This window comes from Balearica regulorum, chromosome 18 (genome assembly GCF_011004875.1).
Source record: "Balearica regulorum gibbericeps isolate bBalReg1 chromosome 18, bBalReg1.pri, whole genome shotgun sequence".
Taxonomy (NCBI): Eukaryota; Metazoa; Chordata; class Aves; order Gruiformes; family Gruidae; genus Balearica; species Balearica regulorum.
Window position 1 is genome coordinate 13,399,392 of NC_046201.1, and position 24,417 is coordinate 13,423,808.

General features: G+C 45.5%; 1 protein-coding gene across 4 annotated transcripts in view; it reads right to left on the bottom strand.

Annotated features, from left to right (window-relative positions):
* MAP2K4 (mitogen-activated protein kinase kinase 4) overlaps positions 1-24,417 on the bottom strand; it is a 100,686-nt gene that overhangs the window by 42,271 nt on the left and 33,998 nt on the right. For 2 of the 4 annotated variants that reach the window (XM_075770688.1, XM_075770689.1), the window contains exons 2-4: positions 20,919-21,021; positions 8,671-8,766; positions 2,601-2,775 (exon numbers count right to left, since the gene is read on the bottom strand). In XM_075770688.1, coding sequence (XP_075626803.1) covers positions 2,601-2,775; positions 8,671-8,766; positions 20,919-21,021 — 374 coding nt within the window. The remainder of the gene's footprint in view (positions 1-2,600; positions 2,776-8,670; positions 8,767-20,918; positions 21,022-24,417) is intronic. The other 2 variants (XM_075770690.1, XM_075770691.1) reach the window with 1 other exon arrangement.

A 24,417-nucleotide genomic window follows, 5' to 3' on the forward strand; every position in this document is an offset into this window, starting at 1 on the left:
TAAAGCTATTTCCTACTGCTGAATGTGCTTCCAAGGAGGATTTGCCTACTGCACTGCTCTTGGGGAAGCACAGGAGAGGGACAGTAGCACCACCAAATAACCAGAGACACGGCCTTCGCAATCCAGCTAGTTGCAGGGCAGCGTTCCTGATGCCCTGCACACAGCATGGTGCCACACCAGGGAGCTGCAAACAGGTGTCATTGAGATCATGGCCAAGACCTCAAATACACTGACATGTTTTCCGCTCAAACCACCATCCCCCTTCTAAACCTCTTACAGAAGGGCATTTTGCTGAAGGAGAAGAAAACCTTGTCTGTAGAGCAAGGAGAGACTGTGGAGAGCAGCTGGTTTCCCTGAAGGCAGGTGGGAAGCTACGGCTTCCGAAGGCAACAGCTCCAACAAGCTGTCAGGACACCACAGCCGTGACAGAGAGAGCAGGAGGAGCACAGTCCCAAACACAGATGGCCCATAGGGCAGATTTAGATAGAGCAGGAGCAGAGAGATTAGTGCATAACCTCAGCTGCCCCAAAAGCAACAGCAATCTGAGAAAGAAAAGGCCAAGTAGTTTGGGATGAAATAGTCACTAGTCCAAGCTCAGCCCTGACTTGAATCCTCATCTCAAATAACTGCACCATCCAAGCTGTGGAATAGCTGGCATCCCTTGGATGTTTTATCCCCACTGGGACAAACAGAACAGCCCCTTGCCATTAACATTTTAGAAATGATGCAGTTGCCCAGACCCTCCAACCTTCTTCTCCTGCAAGCTATGCTGCCCAAGGGTTCAGAGAAAAGAAGGTGGCACCATCCCAGCCCATAATTTTGACATTTCAAAGTTCAGACACTGTAAAACTGCCAGGTTTTATTTGTTTAGAAGTAAGCCTCCAAGCCCAGCACCCCCTGGGGCTCAGACCACCTCTCATCCCTTGGAAAAGCCAGCTCAACACACTGTGCAATGTCATCTCCAACCGGGTGCTTCCAGGGCACGGCACTGATGCCTCTGCCTCCCAGACAGGAGCTGTACCTGCATCACAGACTCTCAACACTGACAAGATTATCTTACAATGCTGAACATCCCTTGTGCAAACGCAGTATGGGATGACAGAATTTCTGTGCCAGCAGACACGTCTTCTCCTCAGTGACGTGAGCTAATCCAACCAACCGCTCTTCTCAGCATAGCTGTACTGTTGCTGAGCTGCAGATAGCAAAGCCACTCAGCTGTAGGTATGCCTCTTTCCTACCCAGAGCTATCATGATTATAGAAGCAAAACTATAGTTACCCAGGTCACACACCCTGGGCTTGAGAAGCTGGGGGTGCCTGGGCATCATTTCAACAGCTTCCAACCTGTTATCTGCAAACTCATCTACAAGTTCCACCAAAGGCATCTAAGAGAAACAAGCCCTCAGCTACAGGCAGTCCCTAGCTCCACTGGAGACTTTTAGGGATTCAAAACCAGGGTGAAACACCGCTGCATGGTGCTCAAAACACTCAGAGACCTGGCCAGTGATCTCACCGCTGTGAGGAAGTCAATATTTACTGGAGAAAATCAAAGGATAGTGGTTACTCCAGAAACCTGATACTCTAGAGACAAGTATGAATTATATTCACAGCAGCTAGAGCTGGGGCTGAGGCATGCCTACCTGGCACGTGAGACCAGCAGGAGCCAACGTTTCCAGATCACATCAGGGAATATTCCAAAGACGACAGAGAGTTGGAAAAGAAAGCAACACAGACCTCTACATAGCTCACTTCTACTCTTTCATGGGAGCCATGGGAGCACTTACAGTTGATATCACCCACAGTTAAAAGATTGATGTCATTAGCTACTAGCCAGCAGCAAGCAGAGAAAAGGATGGAAGAGACAGAGAGAGAGAATGGCTGCTGCCCACCTCACCCAGCTCGATGCACAGCAGCTCCTCAGGGATGCCCAGTGAGCAGCACTGCTGCGGCAAGGCAAAGACCACTCTGTCTCGCCCAGCTGGGAAATGAGGTTGCATATTGTTTCTGGTTTTAAGGTGAGTTTTGAGTAGCGTAAGGTAGAAAATGGACAGTCCAGAAAACTGCTACGCTTTCCCTCTCCAGAGCAGCTCCGGCATGGTAAGCACAAAGCAAAGACTCCATCATACCTCAGCAAAACACTCCCTAGAAGATGTCCACTCCATTCCAGCTCCTCCTGGTGAGGCTACACAATAGCACATGCTTACACAAAAAGCAAATTGTAAGTCACTACCTTATTTCACAAAAGACACCAAGAAGCTATTAGAAGTCGACTTGTGCCTACCACCAACCTAGGCTGTATCTGAACCAGTGACCCAGAGGTGAAAGGCCCATGCCCCATTATCAGTCTCCAGAGACATGTGATCCCCTCAAAACAGTAGGTTCCTGATAGGCATTTTCAAAAGGGCACAAGCAATTATGAAAGCTTCACAAATCACTTGACAATATGCCCATTATACAATGCATTTTCAGCAAATAGCAGCCTTTATACTGGAAATAAATAGAAAAGAGCAGTAGATGGGTGCTAGATGGAAGAACATTAATTCTCCATCACATTTAATCCCTAATGGACTGAAGTACAAATATAAGTATGGGCATCACCTACTTTAACTGCCATAATTTGCCCACTTGGTTTGTGGACCATTTTGTTGACAGAACCATAAGCGCCTCGTCCAATTTCTCCAAGGTCTTTCAAGTCCTCTGCTGTAAAATCCCAATGTTGTTCAGGGGAAATCTTCAATTTTCCTGATGATTCAATGCTGTGTGTTCTCAGTCTCTCTCTGTCAAAAATATTGGGAAGCAATTTTTCCACATTTTAAATAGTCTGTAAATTTCTCTTTTCAGCACTTGATTAAACATTAGAAGAGAGGGGTCACAAAGGCTACAGCAACAATCTGACTCCACGAAGGATTTTGGTTGGGGTGGGGGGTGCAGGGGTGAGGGAAAATGTTAAATCAAAAATGACATACACTTGCCCACAGCTTCAATTAAGGATAAGTTTCTCCAGCTGAGGCATAAAATTCAATGTGTCTCATATCGTAGAGTCATTCTGATCACTCATTTACACAGTTCTTTCTGCTTTGCACAAAATACATCAGGCTTCAAGCAGGATCTGGTAACATGCAGAACCAAGAGTACGAAGAGCACTCCCCAGCCCCAACTCCCCAAAGCTTCTGCTGCTCTACACCACCACACTCCCAGCAACTGTCTCCTTCCTAGTTGGGTTTCTGTTTAACACAGGCAGGTCTTCTGTGTCAATCAAAGGTAATTTAGAGAGAGTTTGCTCTTAATGGAAAACTGCAATTAATTTACAAAAACAAAAAAACAAAAACACATTTTAGGTAATAATTTAGTTTATTCAGAAACAAATAAAGAGTCAATAATTTATATTTATAAAAATATATAATTATAAAAAACAAGACAAGTTTTTTGAAGACAAGAACTGTCTGTTCAAGTGTGTCTTTACCAAACACCTAAATTAATGTTCTTGAGCAAACATTGCTCCTAGAGAGGCCACCAGGATTTGTCCAGGTAATGAGCAGAACAAAGCCCAAAATTTGTAGGACAGAAGAATTCAACAGTTGTTTTAAGGTGCCCCAAATTACTCATCCAAAATGCAGCAATGCTATCACTGAATTAGTAGGAAATGCACAAGTATTTTCAACACTTATCATCTTAAAATGCCATGCAAATTTTCAGTTTTTCATTAATTAATTAGCTGAATCGCAGTTCTTGGGTCATAAAGTAAGCCAAAAGCCTGAGTTTCCCACTTTCAAGTAGCATTAACAGCATTAAAGACAGTTCCCACTGCAGGGCACATCGATCTCGCGCAGGTATCAAAGCACACAGGTACTTCTGACCACCTTGTGTACAAGGGAGATTCTGTCAAACTCATCCCTCGGACTCTGATCACTTCTCTTGAGCATTTGATCAAGCCACCACTCCCTTGTCCAGGGTCTGGCCAAATGAGCAGAACATGCCTGAGGTATCTGACCAAATGCTTAAAGCTTATTGAGTTTATCAGCCAGAGGAACAAACACATTACGGCCGATTCCACGCTGATAAACGCAACCATTTGTCAACCATCAGCTGCAAACACTACCCAGCTGGATGTGATGGTAGACCCAACTGTGACCTCCACTGGGTTTTATTTGGAACCTGGGTTTTGCGAGGGCAGTGAGGTCAGGTCCAAAGGTCAATGGACTGGAGCAGCTATGGTTGAAACGGCTTCACCTGCTGCACTCTGGCTTCTCTGCGATGCTTTGGTTTAGCACTTTCCGGGCTCTGAGCAGCTGCACGTCCTGAACCCTTGACCTGTTCCATGAAGAGCCTTGCTGAAGGGCTCCTCTCACCACTTCTGTGCTGTGCCTGCCCTGGTGTTTCCTGCTCTCTAACCTGCCCAGCTTGAGATATTCAATCTGCCTCTCCCTACAGTGTCCCTCCGCTGCCCTCAGGAATAATTCAGGGAACCTGCTGATAGTGCTACAACACAGCATAGATGTGACGGACACAGCAGCCCGTGGAGGCAGAGGTGGCACCCCTTCCTTAGCACTATCTACATATCTTTGAGATTCTGTGCATAATAAAACACTGCGCTGAGTGGGGTTCGCCATGGAATTTGCTTACTAAAAAGCAAGGAATGAAAATAAGGTAGTAAAATGACCAAAAAAAAAAAAAAAAAAAGAACAGAAGAAAAAAAGAAAAGAAAGAAAAGAAACACGACCTCCAGACTTGCCAGCTGTCTTGCAGGCAGCTTCTGATGGAAGAAGCTGCATGAATCAGTCACTATCTAACGGCTCCACCATCCTATTTTGTCAGTACCATAAAAATAGTTCTTCTTTTGCTGGAAGAAGGAAGGTGACAAGCATCATGCCGAGGCGGCACTGGCAAACGGGCATTTCCTGCCTACCTCCTGCCAGCTGGTGGGCAGGAAGAAGCACAACCATTGAGAGCTAAATCTCATTCAAAACAGCAGGAAAAAAGCCATAGAGGTGTTACCAAGAGGGTGAAATGTGAGATTTGATTTTCTGAGCAAACTCTTTCCATCTCATTTCAAAACGATGTTTTACATTGAAGTTCTCATAGAGTTAAAAAAATTTAAATGTTGATGTGGTTTGTTCAAATAAAGCAATTAAACCCATCTCCACTCTTCCCTCTGTCTATTTTTCTGCCCAGGAAACTTTGCTTTTCTTACCCTATATCAGAAGAGAAAGCAAATTTGAATTCATTATTTCCTTGTTACACAAGAAGCCTGTTTCTCCCCAGCTGTAGCATGAAAGCAGATCTGTGCCACTCATTGTTCCCGCAGCTGCAGGATGGGTGGCTCGAGCCGCCGGGAAGATGTGAGCTAGGAAATACCCCTCCGTGGGTCTGCACCGAGTGCCCTTGGCAGCTGTATTCTGGTGCAGAGCAGTGGAGCTCCAGGGGTTTGGATCGAGACGTACCGTCACCATCCGCCCACAAAACCTCACGTGATGGAGCCTGGCTTAATTGCCATTATGTATTTATGATGCCATCTGCCTCGTATTGCAATCGCAGCTCCTGCTTATCTTTTTTCAAATACCCAGGGAAATGGTCAAATAACCAAATGACAAGTTTGACAGAGTGACAGACACTTTAATATAGATTTTGCTTATTTAGCTAAGTTGTCATATGTAAACAATGCAGTTTTCCTTTAAGCAGCAATGCCTATCTTAAAGAGTCAGTAACTGGAATGCAATGATTACTTTTAGCATAAAACCCCCCCTACACTTTCTATCGGGAATTTTTCAGTGTAAATCAAAATCCCAAGGGATTTCCATGCCAAGAAAGCAGCTCAAAAAAATGCAAATTTAGAACACAGACTCTCTGTATTGATATAAAATGGGAATTTTCTGACGTAAAACTGAGTGAGGCAATAAGAACAAATAAATCATCAATGCAGTACATCTACTACACTGCTGCAGATATACGAGGACATAAATCCACAGGGCAGACATGCTCTCAAAATACAAAAAATCCTGTCTAAACCCTTCACCGCATCCTAGTGCACTGGATACTACAACAGCTTCCTTCAGAAAACAGAAGGGTAACCACACAGAACAGTGTCTAGTGAAGGGGAAAAGTAATTAATGCTCAGTTCTTGCTTCTGCAAGCGATCAGATTTCAGTCCCTGTGCTTAGTGCTCATTAGTTTGCACAGATGTGGTCAGACATACACCTCCTCTTACCATTTTGTTTTTAAGCTGTGCAATTCGAATCTCTCTAAGGCTGAGAATGTTGGGCAAAACTGGACATATATCCTCCAAGTGATCAGGATGCCTAAAATGGGCTTAATATATGAGTTAAAAAATAAAATTAATAGCTAAAGAGGACTAGATAGTCCTCAAACAGTTAAAAGTAGGATTTTCAAATGCACCTTAGGGACTATAGCTCCTGTTGACTTGTCCAAGACTTGAGCTCCCCATTTTGCTTTTGAAAAGTTTTAAAAGCAAAAAAAAAAAAAAAAAAAAGTGCTGATAGGCTCAGGAGGTCCTTGCGATGACTGCACTTGAAAGGCACCAACATACTGGTCTCACTGCAGATGGCTACTATGCTTGTCACAGCAGTTATTCCAGGGATTAGGAGCACCAAGCAAGACAACAACTCCTCCAAACAGTTGCCCTTTGTCAGAAATGAAAACGTTTGTGGGTCCAGCTTGGCAGGAGGCAGGCGGATGGCTGGCACCAGGCACCGCAGCCGGGCCAAGGACAGGGTCACACGCATTCGGGACGGGAGGCTGCTCATTGCAAGCTTGGCCAGCTAGACCCGCGCGGGAAGGTCTGCCACAGCTAGAGGCCCACAAAACCTCCTGGGAAGAGCCCTGGAGACATTGGGAAGCTCTTGGCCAGGCCGTGTTAGTTCCCCGAGCCCTGCTGTTAGCACCAAACTGCAGGGATGCCAAAACTTCTTAAAACAAGCATTTCCTTGGCATGAAAAAGAAGGACCGTGGGGATAAGCAGAAAAGTTGGTGGATTTTTTTAAGCAAAATTGAAGGTTATCAGACATGAAGCAAGGCCAGAAAGATGCTGTAGGTAGCTACCTATCTTCTCTCTTTGCTTTATGTCATTAAGAGTTCTGCTGGACTTAAAGAAGCCCAAAAGTTGAGGTATTCAACATCACAGTTGACACGAATAAAACAAATCTGCAGAGTCAAAAAGATCCAAGTAAACCAGCTGTGCTTCACAAGCTTGCCTAGTGCTGGATTCTTCTAGGAAGTCTCTCCTTAAAGCTCCCGTTTACACTATGGTTAATGAGAATATATCCTACTTCTCTACAAGTGTGGTAAAAGCTGCTCGACACAATGGGACTTTAGAAACTGATTTGTGGTCAGTCAGCCAAAGGAATGCTAAAACGGAAACCCTAACAAAAAAGCTTCCATGCAAACTGCAGAGTTTAAACAACACTGTGCACTATTCCTAACTTCAGACTAAAAACACGGCTTCTGACTTTGGCTAACGTTTCTAACAAGTCTTTCAAATAGCCTAGAGAGGCTGTAATATTTCTATCTCAATGTCTGTGTTACTTATAAAATACTTTTCAGACCCTGAAGGTTAACACTAGTAAAATAGTAACTCTAGTTTAAATTTCACTGGAGAAAGTCTCCAAAAGAAATGTTCCATTTCTTTTCTAGAGGGCTGAAAATGTTGATGCTCTCACAAATCCTTCACATTCTCATGAGAAGAAATTTCTGGTTCCAATAAGCTGATGAGCAATGGCATCCTTTCAAGAGGGGCAGAACTAAATTGGTTTTGCTCTGACCCATGTAAGCTGTCCTGGGGCTTAGTTACCTTTAATAACAGATTCCTAGACATGAAGAAAATACAGAAAATGTGTCAAAGGAAGGAAATGATTTAGTTTTGCATCTCTTAGCTACTCAGACTAAAACCAAAAGCACACTTGCTCCCGTTCATCATGACCAAGTGGCAGAAATTCTCCCTACACTGCCTTGGCTTTCTATGTTCCTCCAAAACTTTAAAACGAAAATATTAACTAGAACATTGCACAGCCCTCAAGTCTCGGTCCAGCACACGCTCAAGCCTTCAAAGTCTCCCGACTTCAACGGGGTTTGGATGAAGCTTTTAAAACGTCAATATTTCGTATTAAGCTCCCCTGGTAAACTACTAAGTTGTAATGGATTTTGATTAACCCTGCCCTTGACATGGAGGAAACCTCTCAATTTGTCATGGTGAAACCTGTACCGAATTTAACTGAGTACATTAACCTCAAACTCACTTTGACTTGGACACGAGCCTGGCTGCAGCACATTCGCTGAACCCACCACAGCTGGGTATTCAGAGCTTACACCGGATTCAGGCACTTCAGGACAATACTGGAAAAACCTGAGGTAATTAATTTAAACAACCCTCCTGAGAATGCTGACTCTTTTCTGAAACATTACGTCTCCTGTGCCATGGTCAGCTACCCGAGAAAGAACAGGAAACAGACACGAGCATATCCATAAAAATCAACAAAAGAACTCGAATACATACTTTAAATAGCTTGCAAAATGATACTGAGATGCAATATCATTATCGTTACACAAAAATCACTCAATGGAATGACACTATTTCTGAGACAAATTCCATTACTTCAATAGATGCCATTTTTGCGGGTATGGAAAGTATTTGACAATGGCTAACAGAGGGTTAAGCTTACTGTAGCCTGCTGGAAAGTTTCTGGATGAGGTCCGCTTCTCTCCTTTTGAAACTGAACGGGACAATGTGATTACTACCCAGGGTTGCTTGTGTATCACTTCGGCCAGGAAAAGTTGTGAAAATGACAGGAAAACACGGTGCTGTTATCACATGACACAATAATGTATAACACAATACTCAGCTAGTCACATTACCCACGGAGCGCTTAGCATAAGAAATTAGTAAGCGATAGATTTTTCTTCCACATTTCACCTAAGCAACCTCCCCTCACTGGGAGCAATGCAGTATCTGATGATTTGAACTGTGTTTTAACATATTAAATCGTAAGCAATTTGTTTTCTTACAGCCATGGCAATTATTATTTCCAATTGTATTATCACTATGATTAGAAACACGAATAATTGCATTCAGCGTACTAACCAAATATCTGTCAGTGACATGCTGTTGCCTTGAGGCACATTGACCATCTCTGCTCTGTTTTTTCTTGCGGTCTCTAAAGCAGAACCTACTAAAAAAAATTTTTTATTTTTTTTTTTTTTAAATCTAGCTTCCATCCTGAATCCACCAATCTAGGACTGGTGGTCTCTCCCAGGTGGGCTTGTCACTTGTCTTATCCCCTCTCTTAAAGAGTAAGTTTGCATGACTTGAACAACTACGTTCTTATTACCTCCAGAGCCGCACAACTCACAGATAAACGAAGGTTAATTACCACTCTGTACTATGAAACTGCTCTAAGAACAAAAATCAGGTTCTGGATCTCCGAGTCCCTCAAACTTTCCAGCTTTGCAAATCTCCTTTCCCAATACAAAAGCCTGTTATCTCAAAATGGCTCAGGCAAGATGGGCTCCTGCCAAGCACTTTGGGGAGGGCACACGGAAAACAAGCCCTGAGTACTTGTGCAAATGACCAGTGCAGCTACCTACAAGCAGTCAGCAATGCAAACTCATGGTTTTGCTCAGCTCCTTGTTGGAAACACTTGAGAGAGGTAGATAACAAGCACTGTTATTTCAACTACATGAAAAGTTTTGGTTTCAACTACTCTAACAAATGATTTTTCTACTTTAAACTTCTGTATGTTGTAAAATTCCAACTCTAGTCCAGGAAAGCTTAAAGCTCTTGAACTTCTCCTTCAGGATTTATTTTCTATTTGGGATTTTAAAAAACAAAACAAAACACCGGAAAACAAAACACAACTGAGCTGCATCACAGGGCTTAACCTGAAATTCAGTGCCAAAAAATGTACATGGCAGTATTTTCCTTTCTGTGGCAGACAAGAACAGATGGGAGACAAAGAAATCACCTAACTGTAAGACCAGAGATTGCTTTTCCAGAGGCAGACAGCTATCCTAAGTGTGGTGACCAAAAGAGAGCGCATAACAAGACTAAGTACACCAAGTGTGACTTGTATTTAGAAGTGCCCCTCCTCTAAGACATAAGACTCCTAGAGGCCAGTGAAGGCGACTGCCTGGTGAAGGTGCCCGTGCTCCATTGTCTAGCAGCATGGTGAGATCTGAGAAGCTGGCCTCCTCCCAGATAGCTGCATGGGGCACGGTTTTCTCCACTGACTCTTAGCAGCCAAGAGTGATTGTCTGCAAGCTCTGTAAGGATGCTTACAGAAAATTAAGAATGCTGTAAGCAGTTAGGCCAATGGTCTCAGAGAACCACCTTTCCCATCTTTTGCTGGTATGAAATAGACACCTAGAACATCAGAGAGACAAATCAAACCCAGCTGGATTATGGAGAAGCCCCCACACTTCTCAGAGAGGATAACAGCCTTCACACTGCCGTAGCAAGAGATATTTGAAACAATCACTTGCAACTGATCCATGCTTGTCTCTGCAAAGGCATCAGTTATATTGGGCATGAAGAACCAACTGCTCATGCACATTTACTCCAAGCATATTTTACAAAGAGGAGAATTAAGACAGGCTCAAAGAGAAGACCATTTAGGGTTGCCATAATCCACTGTAGACTGGCTTGGACATTTGCTCTCTTTTCTGAGATTTCCCAAAATGGAAGGATCTTCATGATGGGAGGCAAGAGCATCCACCTGAATCTAAAAGATGGTGTCTGTAGTTTTCACTGACAAAATACACCACGAACCCAGTTTATCTAAGTCTTTCTTGGAAGTCAGTTCCTCAAACAAGCAGAACGGCGAAACCAATTCAACCCTGCAGGCCAGCCCCCACCTCTGTCACATCCATCCAATCCACCAGTGCCCTTTCCATGAGCTCTTTGTACAAGGGCTGTTTTTCCTGGGTACATCCTGTTCATTCAGTCCAGACGACCTCCATGGTACACGCCAAGAGCCACTCATTTGTGCAAAGGATGAAAACAGAAGTTGTTGACGATGTCCTATGGGGCCAAAGCAGTCTCCAAATCCGCAGACTTTCCTCTCTTTATTCTCCATTTATTGACGTGTACAGAAGACAATAGGGATGATTGATTCCTTCAGTTTGAACTCACAGAGCAGAAGAGTCAGCTCACTTCTCCATAGCCAGGGCAAAATGCAAGGTATTTTACTACAAGGTGGTGATTAACGTCTGAATAGATAAAGGATGTACTCTGGCTCGGATGAAATGCAGCGTCATCCCGAGTACGCAGTACACAAAGAGCAAAGTTTATTCCTACAGCTAGCAATGGCAGTTGTTTACTGGGGTTTCCTGCAGGAATGTGGTTTGCAATGTCCACATCTGGAAACGTAGGTTCAATCCCAACTTAAATCACAGATATGACTAGTGATAGTCCGTATATAAAAATGTCAGAAAGGATTTTATATGTCACACAACCAAAAAAACAGTGACAGCTACTTAGGCTCAGAAACCAGACACACCATCTGTACAATACGTGGAGACCACTCCTATACACAGGCACTAAGCTCAGACCAATGCGTAAGCAATGTCCTACTTTGTTACTTGGAAGAGATTACTGAACAACATATTCAGCCAAAAAATAGGTAGAGACCAAACCTCTCTGTGCGCACATATATATACATATGTATTCAGATACACATAATGATCTGCTTCATCTCATTTTGCTCTCCAAACACCAGCAGGTTTTGCATATTAACCTAGCGGTTACTGTATTTGGCCAAGGAGGAGGGAACGTGGGGATACAGGCTCTCTTCAGCCTCAGGACTTCATCCATGTTCCAGGAGACTGGTCCCTAAAACATACAGGATGGGACACCTATTGCCCCCATTGACTTTAGATCGATCCCTGGCTCAGCAAGCCAGACTCACGCGTCTAGAAGAAAAGAAGCTAAAAGAGAAATGCCCAGAGGGTAGTCCAGCCTCTGAGACGCTATATACGGGGATGAGCAACGGCATCTCCTGCTCCCTGGCTAAATTTTAACTGAAATCAGAACCATCTGAAGTATTTTCAGACCATGCTTTACAAACTGGTGAGTTCAGATATGGGGCTGCTTAATGTCCCCCCTGACCTTAGGCAGGACAGCAGTGATGTGCACAGCTCAAGAGATCCCAGGGGCACCTTGGGACACAGGTAACACACAGGCGCCATAGGATATTTTTATCAAAAAGCTCAGGTTCCAAAGACAGCTGATCGTTGGAGGGAGGAAGGGAGAAATTTCGGCAACTTCGAGCTCCTATTCTGGATCTCACTTGTATTTCTTAACCATAAAAAGTTACTGCTGAATGTAGATAATCAGGCCATTTGAAGGCTCAGAGATGGCAATGCATCTCACTTTCTCTATAAAGTATGAAATACAAATTTTAGAATGGCTTACAGAATTTACCAGATAAAATGGTAAAGCACAGACACATAGGTCTTAAAATACTCTAAAAAATACACCAACAGATTCAAGTGTTATTGAAAAGTCCAACACGAATGGAGCTGTGGTCTCCTATTTTCTCTCTAACTCTCCAGAGATTAGGGTATTTTGTTGTCCTGAATGCTTTTAAAATCTCCACGCACGAAGATTTACAGTTTGCATATAAGCATGCATACTACTGTCCTTGCTAGGGGATGCAGCACCTAGAAATAAAGGAAAAGAAAAAAGGAGAGAAAATCGTGCTTCTGTCATCACAACAGTATGAAGGGAAGGGAAGAGAAGAGCTGCAACCAACCCTGAAACTACTTGACCTACTTTCACTTCTCTTAAATAAGCACTGCAGTAGTTACATCTTCGTGTGAATTACGCAGCTACGCCAGGACCAGATGCATCCCTCCTGATGTGTGAAGAGGGCTGTAACTCAGGAATCCCCAGGGCCTACTGAACACTAATGTGACAGCTCTGCTCCTGCCAGACCCCGCACTGCCTCTGAACCATCGGGACGCAAGCAGCAGAATTAAATAAAACCAAAATTCTTAAACCACACAGAACCCTCCATAGTCTGAAACCTTGAACTGCTTTCAAACAAAAGCCGCACCATGCCCCACCTCAAACACAGCCAGGAGACCGCCCTTCCAAACCTGCAAACATGGGGGGAAATTTCCAACTCTCCAATGGCCATGACGACAGACATTTCTCAAACCATCTTCCTCATCAGGCCACGCAAATAGTTACTAAAGTGTTGACCTCGTAACCAGATTTATAAACCTGGGCTTTTTAAACCAAGCTGTCTAAGCAAGAAACACAGCCAGCCTCCTCTCCAGGCTCTGGAGCGTAACAGGTACCTCAGGACCAAGCTCCTGCTTTGGAGGAGGCTGCAGGCACCTGGCTTTGGCCACAAGTCACCCATTGACCCATGTTATTAGATAAAGGGTAGGCAGCACATCTCACCAACAGGCAGGCACTAGAAGAAAACTCTACAGGATACTTCTATCCAAGGAAGACATCGCCCAGCTTTGCTCTTCTGTACAGCCTCTATGTGGACCAATATGCAGCCACACTGGCACAGGTTTGATGGCAAATAAAGTTGAGTTCAGTCTGCAAATGAACATTTCCACCTCATTGTTCTACCTGATAATTTTCCAATTTCCATCATATCAAAATGCTTCACCTCCCTCCACACGCCATTCAACTCAGCAGAAATAATATAGTAGTCAACTCAAATCCGCTGCTCTTCAGAGCCCCTTTTCAGGCACCATCTTGGTGTCCCTGGAGCAGGAAAACCATGGAGAGCATCATCAAAAACACCCTCACAGGTCACACAGGATGGCAACTCTGCTCCCCGCTTCCCACCTTCCCTTGCTCAACGTGCCGGTGAGGACGGCCGTGTCCCCGCAGGGTCCACAGGGGAGAGGGTGCCCCGGGCAGCTGTGGGCATGTGTGGAAACTTCCAGCCCCCAGGTAACTCCCCCTGCCACCACGGGCTCGGCCCCCACTCCCACAACCCAGGCTGCTGTCCCCGCCAGCAGGACTGGCCAGGCCTTGGTGCTTTGGAAGGCAACTGACACTACCGCCATCTTCTTACCCGTCGGTTGCTCTGAGCCTCCCTTGCATGCCAGCAACGGGACCCGTTTCATAGTGCACGGCATGTTGAGGGTGATGTCTGCAAGGCCAAAATGCTGCTCCCAAATGAGCAGCTCTGACCATGGCTTGTGCATGCAAGAGTCAGGACAACAGCTCCTAACTGCGATGACGGTGGGATGGGTAACACGGAGCTAACCTGTGGAGATCCCTGCTGAACTCCCTACCCCATCACCAGCTTCTGGCGTAAGTTTTACCTCTTCCAAATTACAGCATGCCCCAGCTTCCCATCTGCAAAACAGGGAATGCAGAGTTTTCAGCAACCATTTAGGCTGGCAAAGCTAAATCACTCAGTGCGTGTGAAGCACTTGGAACCTGTGGGAGCCAGGTTAGCATATAACATCAGCTTGTATTTGATTTAGACACGCAAATGTAGGTGATTTGGTTTCCAGAAGTTCTAAGGAGCCCAGGTCCCAACAGGCAGGAAGCTAGGTGCTCTGCACCTTTGAAAAATCAATTAGCTCAATGGAGATATATGAGCTCTAAATTTTGGTTCCAGACTCGGAAGACCTAAATTCAGAAGCAGAGGGCTGAGATATCAAAATCTTTGCAGAAAGAAAAGAACAGTCCTACTAGGACACTGATGCTCCAAGGCACGTGGAATTTGCTAGAAAAATTTATTTTGGAAGGAGACACCAAAAAGATCACTGGCCAAACGAACTTGTAAAATTCTGGAAGAAACAGGAAGGTTAAATAAAAGACAAAACTCATCAATTTGTCAAGAGCTCCTGAAAAAAATGTTTAAGAAACACTGCTCTAGCACTTAAATTATGGTGATTCACAGATTCACACAGTTTGGTAGGGGTTGGAAGGGACCTCTAGAGATCATCTAGTCCAACTTCCCTGCTACAGCAGGATCACTTAGAGCATGTTGCACAGGACATGTTTGTATTAAAAGTGAGAGCCTGTTTACCAGACTTGGTCAAGTATTTAAAGGTATTTGCTGAGTCCTTGGAGGTATCCATTTTACTCATGCTCACTTGAGAATACAAGCAAGTTTCCCAGTGATTATGTTCAGATACTGCAACTTTCAGGAAATGTTGCAGAACAGTCACAGGAAAAAAAATTCAAATTCTCTTACATGAAACCCCATCTCCAAGGTTTCCAGGCATCACATCCTACGATGAGAAGGTATCATGTGGCAGAAAAGTATTAGAAATCAGTAACGATAAAAATGTGAAATGACTGTGATACAAATAGGGGACAGAGATATTTATAGGAAAATTCACACAAGTAATTGTGAACATGCCAATTTAGGATATTTGACATTGTTTTTTAGTATTTTTTAGACAAATGGTAGTACCTCTCACAGGTTTATTTCCTAATGGACTCAGCCAGCTGTTGGCTATGCATCTAGAGAGCCTGAAACCACATGCCAGAAAGGTTTGGAAAAGCCTAAGATGAAATTAAAAGACAAGTAGACACTTGAGAAAGACTTTGGGACAGCCAGACAAATCCTCTCCAGGAATGACAGTCCCTGAACAGGGAAAAGGGAAAAATGAAGGAGCAGGGTCTGATGTGCCACTGGATCTCCATTTGCTTTTGAGGAATCCAACCCTGAAGGTCTACTAAACAAACATCTGCCAACACACTCTTGGGGCATCTATCTGGAAAGCGTGTGACTCTCCCAAGTGTCATTAAGGAGAAGAAGGTCCATACAGGGCACCTCTGGAAGCTTAAATCACAATGAATCCATGAAGACACCCACGTGCTACAGGGAGGCTACGGAGTCCAACAGGCCACCAGGCAGTTCAGAAGCTGGGTCTGTGAGCATTAAAAGGTGTCATTTCATTTCGTCACCTTTCCAGATGAGACTGCAATGCTCTGGTGTTCAAGTTCTAGAGAGGTGGCACCTCTGACAGTCAAGAGACTTCCCAGCTAGCAGCCAGGATACTCAAGCAGCAACATGCTGTGAACCAGACGCCAAATAAAATTCTTTATGCATGCTCACTTCTTAGCAGGTGGATCTAAATTCTGTAGTCTGAAGTCAAGATGAAGGCATCGCTGCACCAGAAGAGTATAACACTTTCCAGAAAATCAAAAAATTCATCTACAGCCAACCGACCAGCTTGGTTCGGTGGATGCCAGCAATGGCCAGCACAACACAGAGTCACATCTCACATCATTCCCATGTTAGAGTTACTTGAACCTCCTTTCAGCAAAGGCCACCAGCTGCAAGAACCTCTGTAGATCTTACACATAGATAATTAAGTAATCTAATTTTGTTTGTGACCTAAATCTTATTTATACACAGAACAGGTGAGGTAAAAGGTGGGGATGTTTTTTCAGTCAGTTGGAAATAGCAACTGTGAAAAACAGTGGGTTAGAAGTTTAAGAGCTCACTCTACCCATGGCTCGTGCCCTCCAGCCTCTGCAATATCTACCGCAGGGAAAACGAAGTTAGCATTTGTTAATCTGGTCTAAGTAAGAAATACAGTCTGAACTAATGAGAACCATGGTCTCAACTGACACTTCTCCATGGCCTCCAGTCAGTTCTCCGTGGCCTCCACTGTCACCCAGCCTGCAGAGCATGGCCATCACACACCTTGCTGACTGTGACCAGGTGCAAACACGAGCAAACACTTCCCTAGACCGGGGCATCAGCTGTCAGTACAATACTTAGGTCTTCTCTTAGACTGCATCCTTTCAAGTAAAAATTTTACTCTCCAACTACTCTCTGTAACTCAGGCTCTATTCTGCCTTTACCCTGTACAGGTCACGTGTAAAATTATGAATATCACTGTGCTAGATACCCTACAGACAGGCTGGGTAGCATGCATAACTAGACAAAATCTCTCTTTGCACTTATGAAGTAGATTTGGTGGTAGCAGTCGTGGCTGAACCGGATGAAAAGCATGTCCTCCACAGCTCCACCAGCCACATGCAGTCACAGAACCAGAACGGACCTTCCTTCCTGGCTTTCTGCTGCTCAACATGTCATCCCGGGGCTCTCCCCGCAGGATCTGTGCAGGAAAGCCATTCACAGTGCCTTATAGTGCCAATAAGGGATGTCTCAGCCCTCAGCATCACCAGGAGGGGAGATTTCAGGGAGCCATAGCCCAAACACTAGCAACTAGAAAATTACCTCCAGTTTCTAATCTCATTCAAAGCTACCCTGAGTCAGTCTCCTACTTAAAGGTCACTTCAAAGCCCTCTGATTTTAACACATTTTAATTCAGAAGATATTTCAGGCAAAACCCTAGAAGCACTCGAGGTGTAAGGGGTTTTGCCACTGGCTCCAGTCGGAGCACTTGTAGCCTTGGCTCCACTAGTCTCCTCCTCACTTGGTTTCCTGTTCATCCGTGACAAAGGTGATCTCCTTCAAGTCATCCCAACACAGCTGGTGGCAGACGTACTGGGAAGGGGGGGGAGAAGGGAGATGTCCTGGGCAGGGATGGGGCAGGAGTGGTAGGGCCATGCCACCCACTGCCACTACGGTCCTCAGCAGCTCTCAGCTCCAAGGCCATCACAGAGATGGCACAACAAAGCTCAGAGGTCCCGACCACTCGCTGGCTCCTCCTGCTCCTGCACGTGGTCTCACGTTCCTCTGCGTTGCCCTGTATCCTGCCCTGGCACCCACATCCTGCGCTCCCTGTGCACCCCTGGCCACACACCCATGTATATTGGAGAGATGCAGCCCCAACCCGAGACCCAAACGAGACATGGCTCAAAAACACCACAGATGCAAAGAAGAGACAAGGGGGGATAGGAAAAGACTTGGGAACCCATGTCCCAACTTTCTATATTCAGCAACATTTAATCTATGCTCTCCCTGGAGACAGTATTCCAGGGCACAGCCTATAGATTAACAAAAAGCCTCTACCCACGAGAGCAACGCAGCTCTGGGAACAGCCTCCAGGCAGGAGCACAGCGGGTGTGATGGTCACCTGGCTACAGAGGGTATTCCGTGCCATGGGATGTCAGGCAACTGGGAAGCACTGGTTAGAGTCCTAATAACGTCATGCTTTGCAACTGGGATTCTGTGGCCTTTGAAATCATTCCTCCAGACAACATGTCGTTACAACCAATGAACGACTGGAGTCAGAAATCGCACACAGAGCACCCAGGAAACCTCCCTGCAGAGTGCCCTCCAGCCTGCACGTGCATCACCCCTGCTCACTGGTGCTAAACTCCATCTCTGGCTCACGCTGATTCCCAAAATGGTTTACTCCACACTCCCCAACTTCTTTTCCAACAATCCTGATACCTCTCAGACTGAGAAAGAAACCCTAAAAAGAAAGCCAAACTCACACCTTGACACCTTGACATTTCACCCTGAAATTTCCAAGGCCACCTCCGGCAGGACGTGCCTTCCCTCCTCAGCAGTGGTGTCTTTGCTCCAGTGATGCAGTTTACACAGAGGTTTCCTCCTTCCTAACACTCGCACAGGCACAAGGAGCCCCATTTGCTCCTTTGTTTTCTGTCTCCATAGCAAGAAACCACACTCTTACACGAATATCCCACCAATCCAGCCTCATCAGTTCCCCGACCAAAACCCGTTAATCAAACAAAGTGCAGCTAATAGGCAATTTACATCTCATAGCAGCTGCAGGAAACTGCCAGCTGCTTCCTCTCGTGCCCCAGCCAAAGCCTGGCATAGGCAACAGGTATCTGACAACAGGACCCTCTGCCTTCCTGGAGGCAGGAGCTATGGGACACCTCCGGATCGGTGGATCCAAGTCACAGAAACCCAAATTTCATGTCAGAAATTGACCTCTCTCTATCTTCAGATCCACCCATCTGGACCAACAGGGTCTGCACGGGGAAACCCCAGCAGCATCGAGCCAGTGCTCATCTCGGGAGGGCGCCGAGGCCACTCCGCTCCATCAGGCTGGGGGAGTGAACAGAAGTGCATGTTGCATCGGGAATGCATCTGGGCTAGGAGGTCTGGAATATCCAATTCAAATCTCAAATCTAGAAAGGGTTCTAGACAACAGAGGAAAAAACATTCCAGCCTCTCTGGGAAGCAGGTGGGAGATGCAGAGACATCATCGTGATGCACCAGCTGCAAGACAAACACTTGAGAGAAGCATGCAACCAGGAGATGTGAACATTGCTTTTGAGGAACAGCATCCACTACAAACACCACAAAGGACATGAGGATAAATTAGCTGTATGCAAGCATAGTCAGCCTCAACACAGAGAAAGCAATCCAACCAACAGCATCCACCTCTTTCAAATAGAAATGGCTATTCTAGCTTGTAGCCTCCCAAGAAAGCTATCATCGTTTTTGACAGTTGAACAGCTATCATATCCAACCCAAAAGACTTCCAAGCCCTCAGAACCACTTACACCATTAACCAGCCCAGAATCCAACCCCTGCCAACACCCGCAACTCCCACGAAGACAGAGCAGCACCTTCTTAACGGACAACGTTGACAGTCACTTGCACAAACATGAAACTTAAGATGTCACCAATTAACAATGAAAGCTCTACTGTGCTAGACAGGAGCCACTGTGACTTCCAGTGAATCCGAGACATAAATCCATGTAGATAAACACAGAAAAGTCAAATCCTATGGACGGCTGATGGGCTGAACTTGCTAGTTAAGTCCATTATTTAATGGACGTGGGGAGCTTTGAGAAAGGAAAGAGCCCCAGATGGGGTTCTACAGAAAATTGTTACAAGGGTTTGATGATGTGATGAGACACAAAAAATGAAGATATAAATGCTAGCTCTACAACCAGTAAGAATATTCTGTTTCAGAGTGGAAAAGAGAGAGAAGGAGAGAGGAGGACTTGTTGGAACGGTCACTTGGGATGGTAAGAAGAATCATCTGAAGTACTGTACATAATTTCTACTTGTTGTAATTACCATTGATAACTCATCAGAAACATGTTTCTAACTCGATAAAGGCTTGCTTGAAAATCCCCAGGATAAAGAAGCTACCAGAAATAGGAGCAGACCCCAGAGGGTGTATCCTGGGGAAGCAGAAGGCACTGAGCTCCAGGAGAGAGGCAGCAACATGCAGAGCCAAGCAGAAGCAGCCTACAACCAGGGACACCTCGGAGAGCCCAGGCAGCGGGGGAACCTGCAGGGTGCAGTTCCTGAGACTTGTTGCTGACAAAGCTCTTGAGACCTGCCAGGGACCTTAGAGACGAAAAATCGGGGACACCTTTGCATGCCAGCTGCATTCTGCCACACGTACAGGCTGCGTCACCCATCAATCTAGATTGGTGGATCTGAGGATACAAAGCTAATATTTTCTGTGACGATGTACTATTCTTATTTACTGGCGTCAGGAACAGCTCTGTGCCACACTTCATTCAAACTTTGGAGAGGGATATCCTGTAGCTAGCTGTCTAAAAAACTCAGCGAGAGCTAATCATTGTGTAACTCCCTGACATCTCCACGTTGGTAGAATGATAATCTTCAAATCTTTGTTTATTTTAGTGCTGAAAATAAAAAAAAAAAATCTATCACAGTTATGTTTTTCACAAGTAACACAGAAACAAGAACTTCTCTCTAATGAAAAGTAGTAAGCACTGAATAGAGAGACAGGAAAATGACAGTGAATAGGTTTGGAAATTAATTATAGGCATATCTTGCATGATCAGCTACAATTTATCTCAATCAATTCTGGAAAGCAATAGATCCAGTGTAAAAAAGGAAGATCCCAAATTTAACCTTTTTTTAATTCTGGGGGGGGAAAAAAAACAAACAAACCCCAAAAAATTCTTCTACAATGATTCAAACTGACAGATTTGAACAACCTACAAAACTGAAGTAATCAAACTGCATTTAAAATAACACTGTGTGTTGGGTAAATAATTTCAAAGTTGTTCCAGTAGTTGTGCCTTTGGCTTTATACTCACATGTGTGGATTTTGGAAAGGAACTCCAGAAGTGTTTAGAGTAAATCTTGCTGTGGACTTGAAAGGTGGATTTGCAAAATTTAACTTCAGCGCTTTGCGTTTACCTGGGAGACAACGAACATAGAGTAAACTTTTTGTCAGCAACAAAATATTAAGAGCATCTGGAAACAAACAGAAAAAATAAACATATTTTAAGAAAAGGAGAACGCATTTCACAACAACATGAGCAAATTATAGCTTGTATTAGGGACAGGAGGACATAGAAATGGAGTCAGCTCTCAGCCCAAGGACTTTCCCCGTCTCATTCCCAGTCAGTCACCAAAGCAAGGTGTCCAAAGCACCTCCTGTGACTGCTGGACTACCAGCATCAGCTGCCAGGGCTACCAGCCGCCAGGGCCCTGAGCATCCTCCATGCACAACCACTCCTTTAAACACATCCACACTGCCAGGCCCAACTTCGGCCGTGGTGGCAGAGGGGCTCGACAGGCTCAGCACAGCCTGGGCATGCCACCAGACCTGGGGTGGACGGCGCCAGGGAGGGGAAGGGACACCGTGGGCTGTCTTTTCTGTAACACCCCGACCGCAGAACGACTGACAGGGCTCCTGACCCTCCTCAGCCTAAAAGCAAATGGAGGTAACCAGGCCTGAGTGAGGATTCTGCTGTGCATTCCTTCTGCCACGAGGGTCACCAAGCAGAGAGCAAAATTCAGCCCATTGGAGGGGTGACCAGGTGAGAGAAAGCTTTGCTCTGCAGCCCGCTGAGAAAGCACGAGGTAAAAGAAAATAAATAGCAGGGTGGAAGTGGTCCTGGTCACCGCTCCAGCCACTGGCTATGCATTTTTCATTGAAGTTGAGACGACCTGCGGGAGCAACAGCAGGATCAGGGACTACGAAGGGAGAGGCCCTCTCTCAGCCCTTCCACTGGGCCGCAGAAGACCCTGTCTCATTCCTGTTCGGCCGCAGGAAACCTGCCTCCTCCTCCTCCATCAAAACACGCCGAGATGGGGCCTCCTCCCCCCAATCTTCCCAGCAGCCCACAACTGAACCCCCTGGGGCTTCCCGCTGCCAGGGCGATGCCTTAACGAACCACTGCTGACCATCCAGGAGGCAGTGGCCACCCCAAGCTGGCACGATACCTGGATTCCTCCAACACCCCTCTTTCGCCCACACCCTAGAGCGGGTATCCCCAACCATCGCACAGCCCTTCTGGGAAAAGCCAGGAGGCACCATCCTGCTCTGCAGCATTCCTCTACCTTGCACAAAGAGGTCTTTTGGGTAACTATAAGACCAAAAAAAAAAAAAAAAAAAAAAAAAGGAAAAAGCACTTTACAGCAGTTTCAGGGCATGAAATATTACAAGGATGGCAACACGCATCTAAAACCAGCTTGATAAACCCAACAAACCTCAGAATTAAGGATGCCCTCAAAAGAAATACGCACACCCTGCAGCCTGGAAGGTGCAGGAAAGCTTGTGGCCAGCAAACACCCATCCGCACCCGGCTGAGGCTCCTCAGCGCCTGCCATCCCAGACCAGTGACAGGTTCAGATACATTTGGGTTAAGTTCTGAGGTCTCACTGCAGGACACGGGTGGTGCTGCTGGCGTCACCCGACCTACAGCACGTGGAGCTCCACAACACGACTCTGATCACTCCCCGTTTGTGATTTCCACTTAGAGATGACCACCTATTCATACATTTTACTTTTAAATTACTGGTACATGCTTTCCGTTTTGATCCCGCTGCAATATAATAATCTGGAAATATCTGTATACATGTTGCATTTTCTACAAATCACCTAACTCGTTACACTTAATGCCACACAAGAAACTTGTACAAAATCCAACAGCATGAAACTAATTATCTAAAGCTTTGCATCAACCACCTAAAATACAGAACAGATCACCATTTTTTGGTGACAATTCACCAGCAGATTTCCATGTGGTCAGGCACTTGCAGCACATGTGCCCAACGAACTGCAGAAGAATCACTTAAAAGAAGCCAAAGAGCTCAAGTCACCCTTATACCACACCCAGAAACAAAGGAGGAGTTAAACAAAGCCAAAAAGGTGGCAAAAACAAAAGAGAGTCTATCACTTCCTGCAGAACTTACCACCCCTCCACATCTTTAATGTCAATCATCAGTAAGGTTCTGAATGATGAGATGTTTGCACAACAACAGGAATATTCACAGAATATGTCACGGAAGGGTTTGGGTTAGAAAGGACCTCAAAGCCCATCTAGTTCCAACTCCCCTGCCATGGGCAAGGACACCCTCCACTAGCCCAGGTTGCCCAAAGCCCCATTCAACCTGGCCTTGAACACTGCCAGGGAGCCAGGGGCAGCCACAGCTTCTCAGGGCAATCTGTGCCAGGGCCTCACAACCCCCATCGTAAAAATCTTTTCAAAGCTAACTCTAACGATACTGTTAGCCAACGGAGACGCAGAGCGATCTGTATCTCATGCCTGTCTCTTGAGAAGTCCTGCAAGGCTCCTCTGAAGTGTACAGCAGTCAGCAGTTCTGCCACCACCAAAGAACCAGGGGTTTCCTGGCAGGACCCTCTGCGAGTGCACGACCTGTCACACAGCCGCAACACCACATCATCGCCAGACCAACCTCCAAGACCTCTCCTGACTCCATCCCTGATGGCATTTACCTTCTTACACAGAGCAAAACCAGACTGAGTTCACGACTGCCCAGGATCTGGGGGATGCAGACGCTTACCAGCCATGTGCGTCTAAACAGGCCCCTGCTCATCCCTCTCCCTGTGCCGCTGTGCAGGGTGGTGGAGCCTGGCTGGTACCTGCAGGTAACGCTCCCACAGCCCCTTGCTCGCTTCTCCTGCTACGGCAGCATCAACTCTGCTCTCGGGCTGGGTCCAGGGATCTACAGCGCTCCCCATTCTTCTAGTTTTGTTTTGTCACATGCCTGAAACACTCTTTCAAGAGCAATAGCACAGTCTCATAAAATTTTTCCCTTTACAACCATAAAATTTATACAACTTAGAAGAGCATTTGTCTTTGCAGTGGCCCAACAGTGAAAACAACACAATTAACTACAAACTCCTACCAGAAAATCTTCTTAAAACTGCTTGTATTCTTCCTACTTGCAAACTTTATGCACCAAGTTTCCTCCTGTTTTCACACTGTCACAGAACACTCTTTTATCACCATTAAACATCCATAAGGATACCAGTCCTTATTTCCCTGCAACCATAAAATGATGGTATTCTTGTTCTCAGATCCATTTTGAAAAGGATGACGTTGTTTTAGGAACAAGCTGCTGCATGGAACGGAGGTAAGGGAGGACATGATCCCTCGTGTCCTGCTATTTCACAAATGCACATCCCTTGGCATTTCATAGACCGTCACCAGAACGGACACAGTGAAAAGCGGCTGGGAAGCCTTGCCAAGCTCACCTACACAAAGGCCACAGAAGAATTTGGGCTCAAAGCACACATTTGTTTCTTGCTGCACTAGGGAATGGTTGCTAGGTTAAGTATAT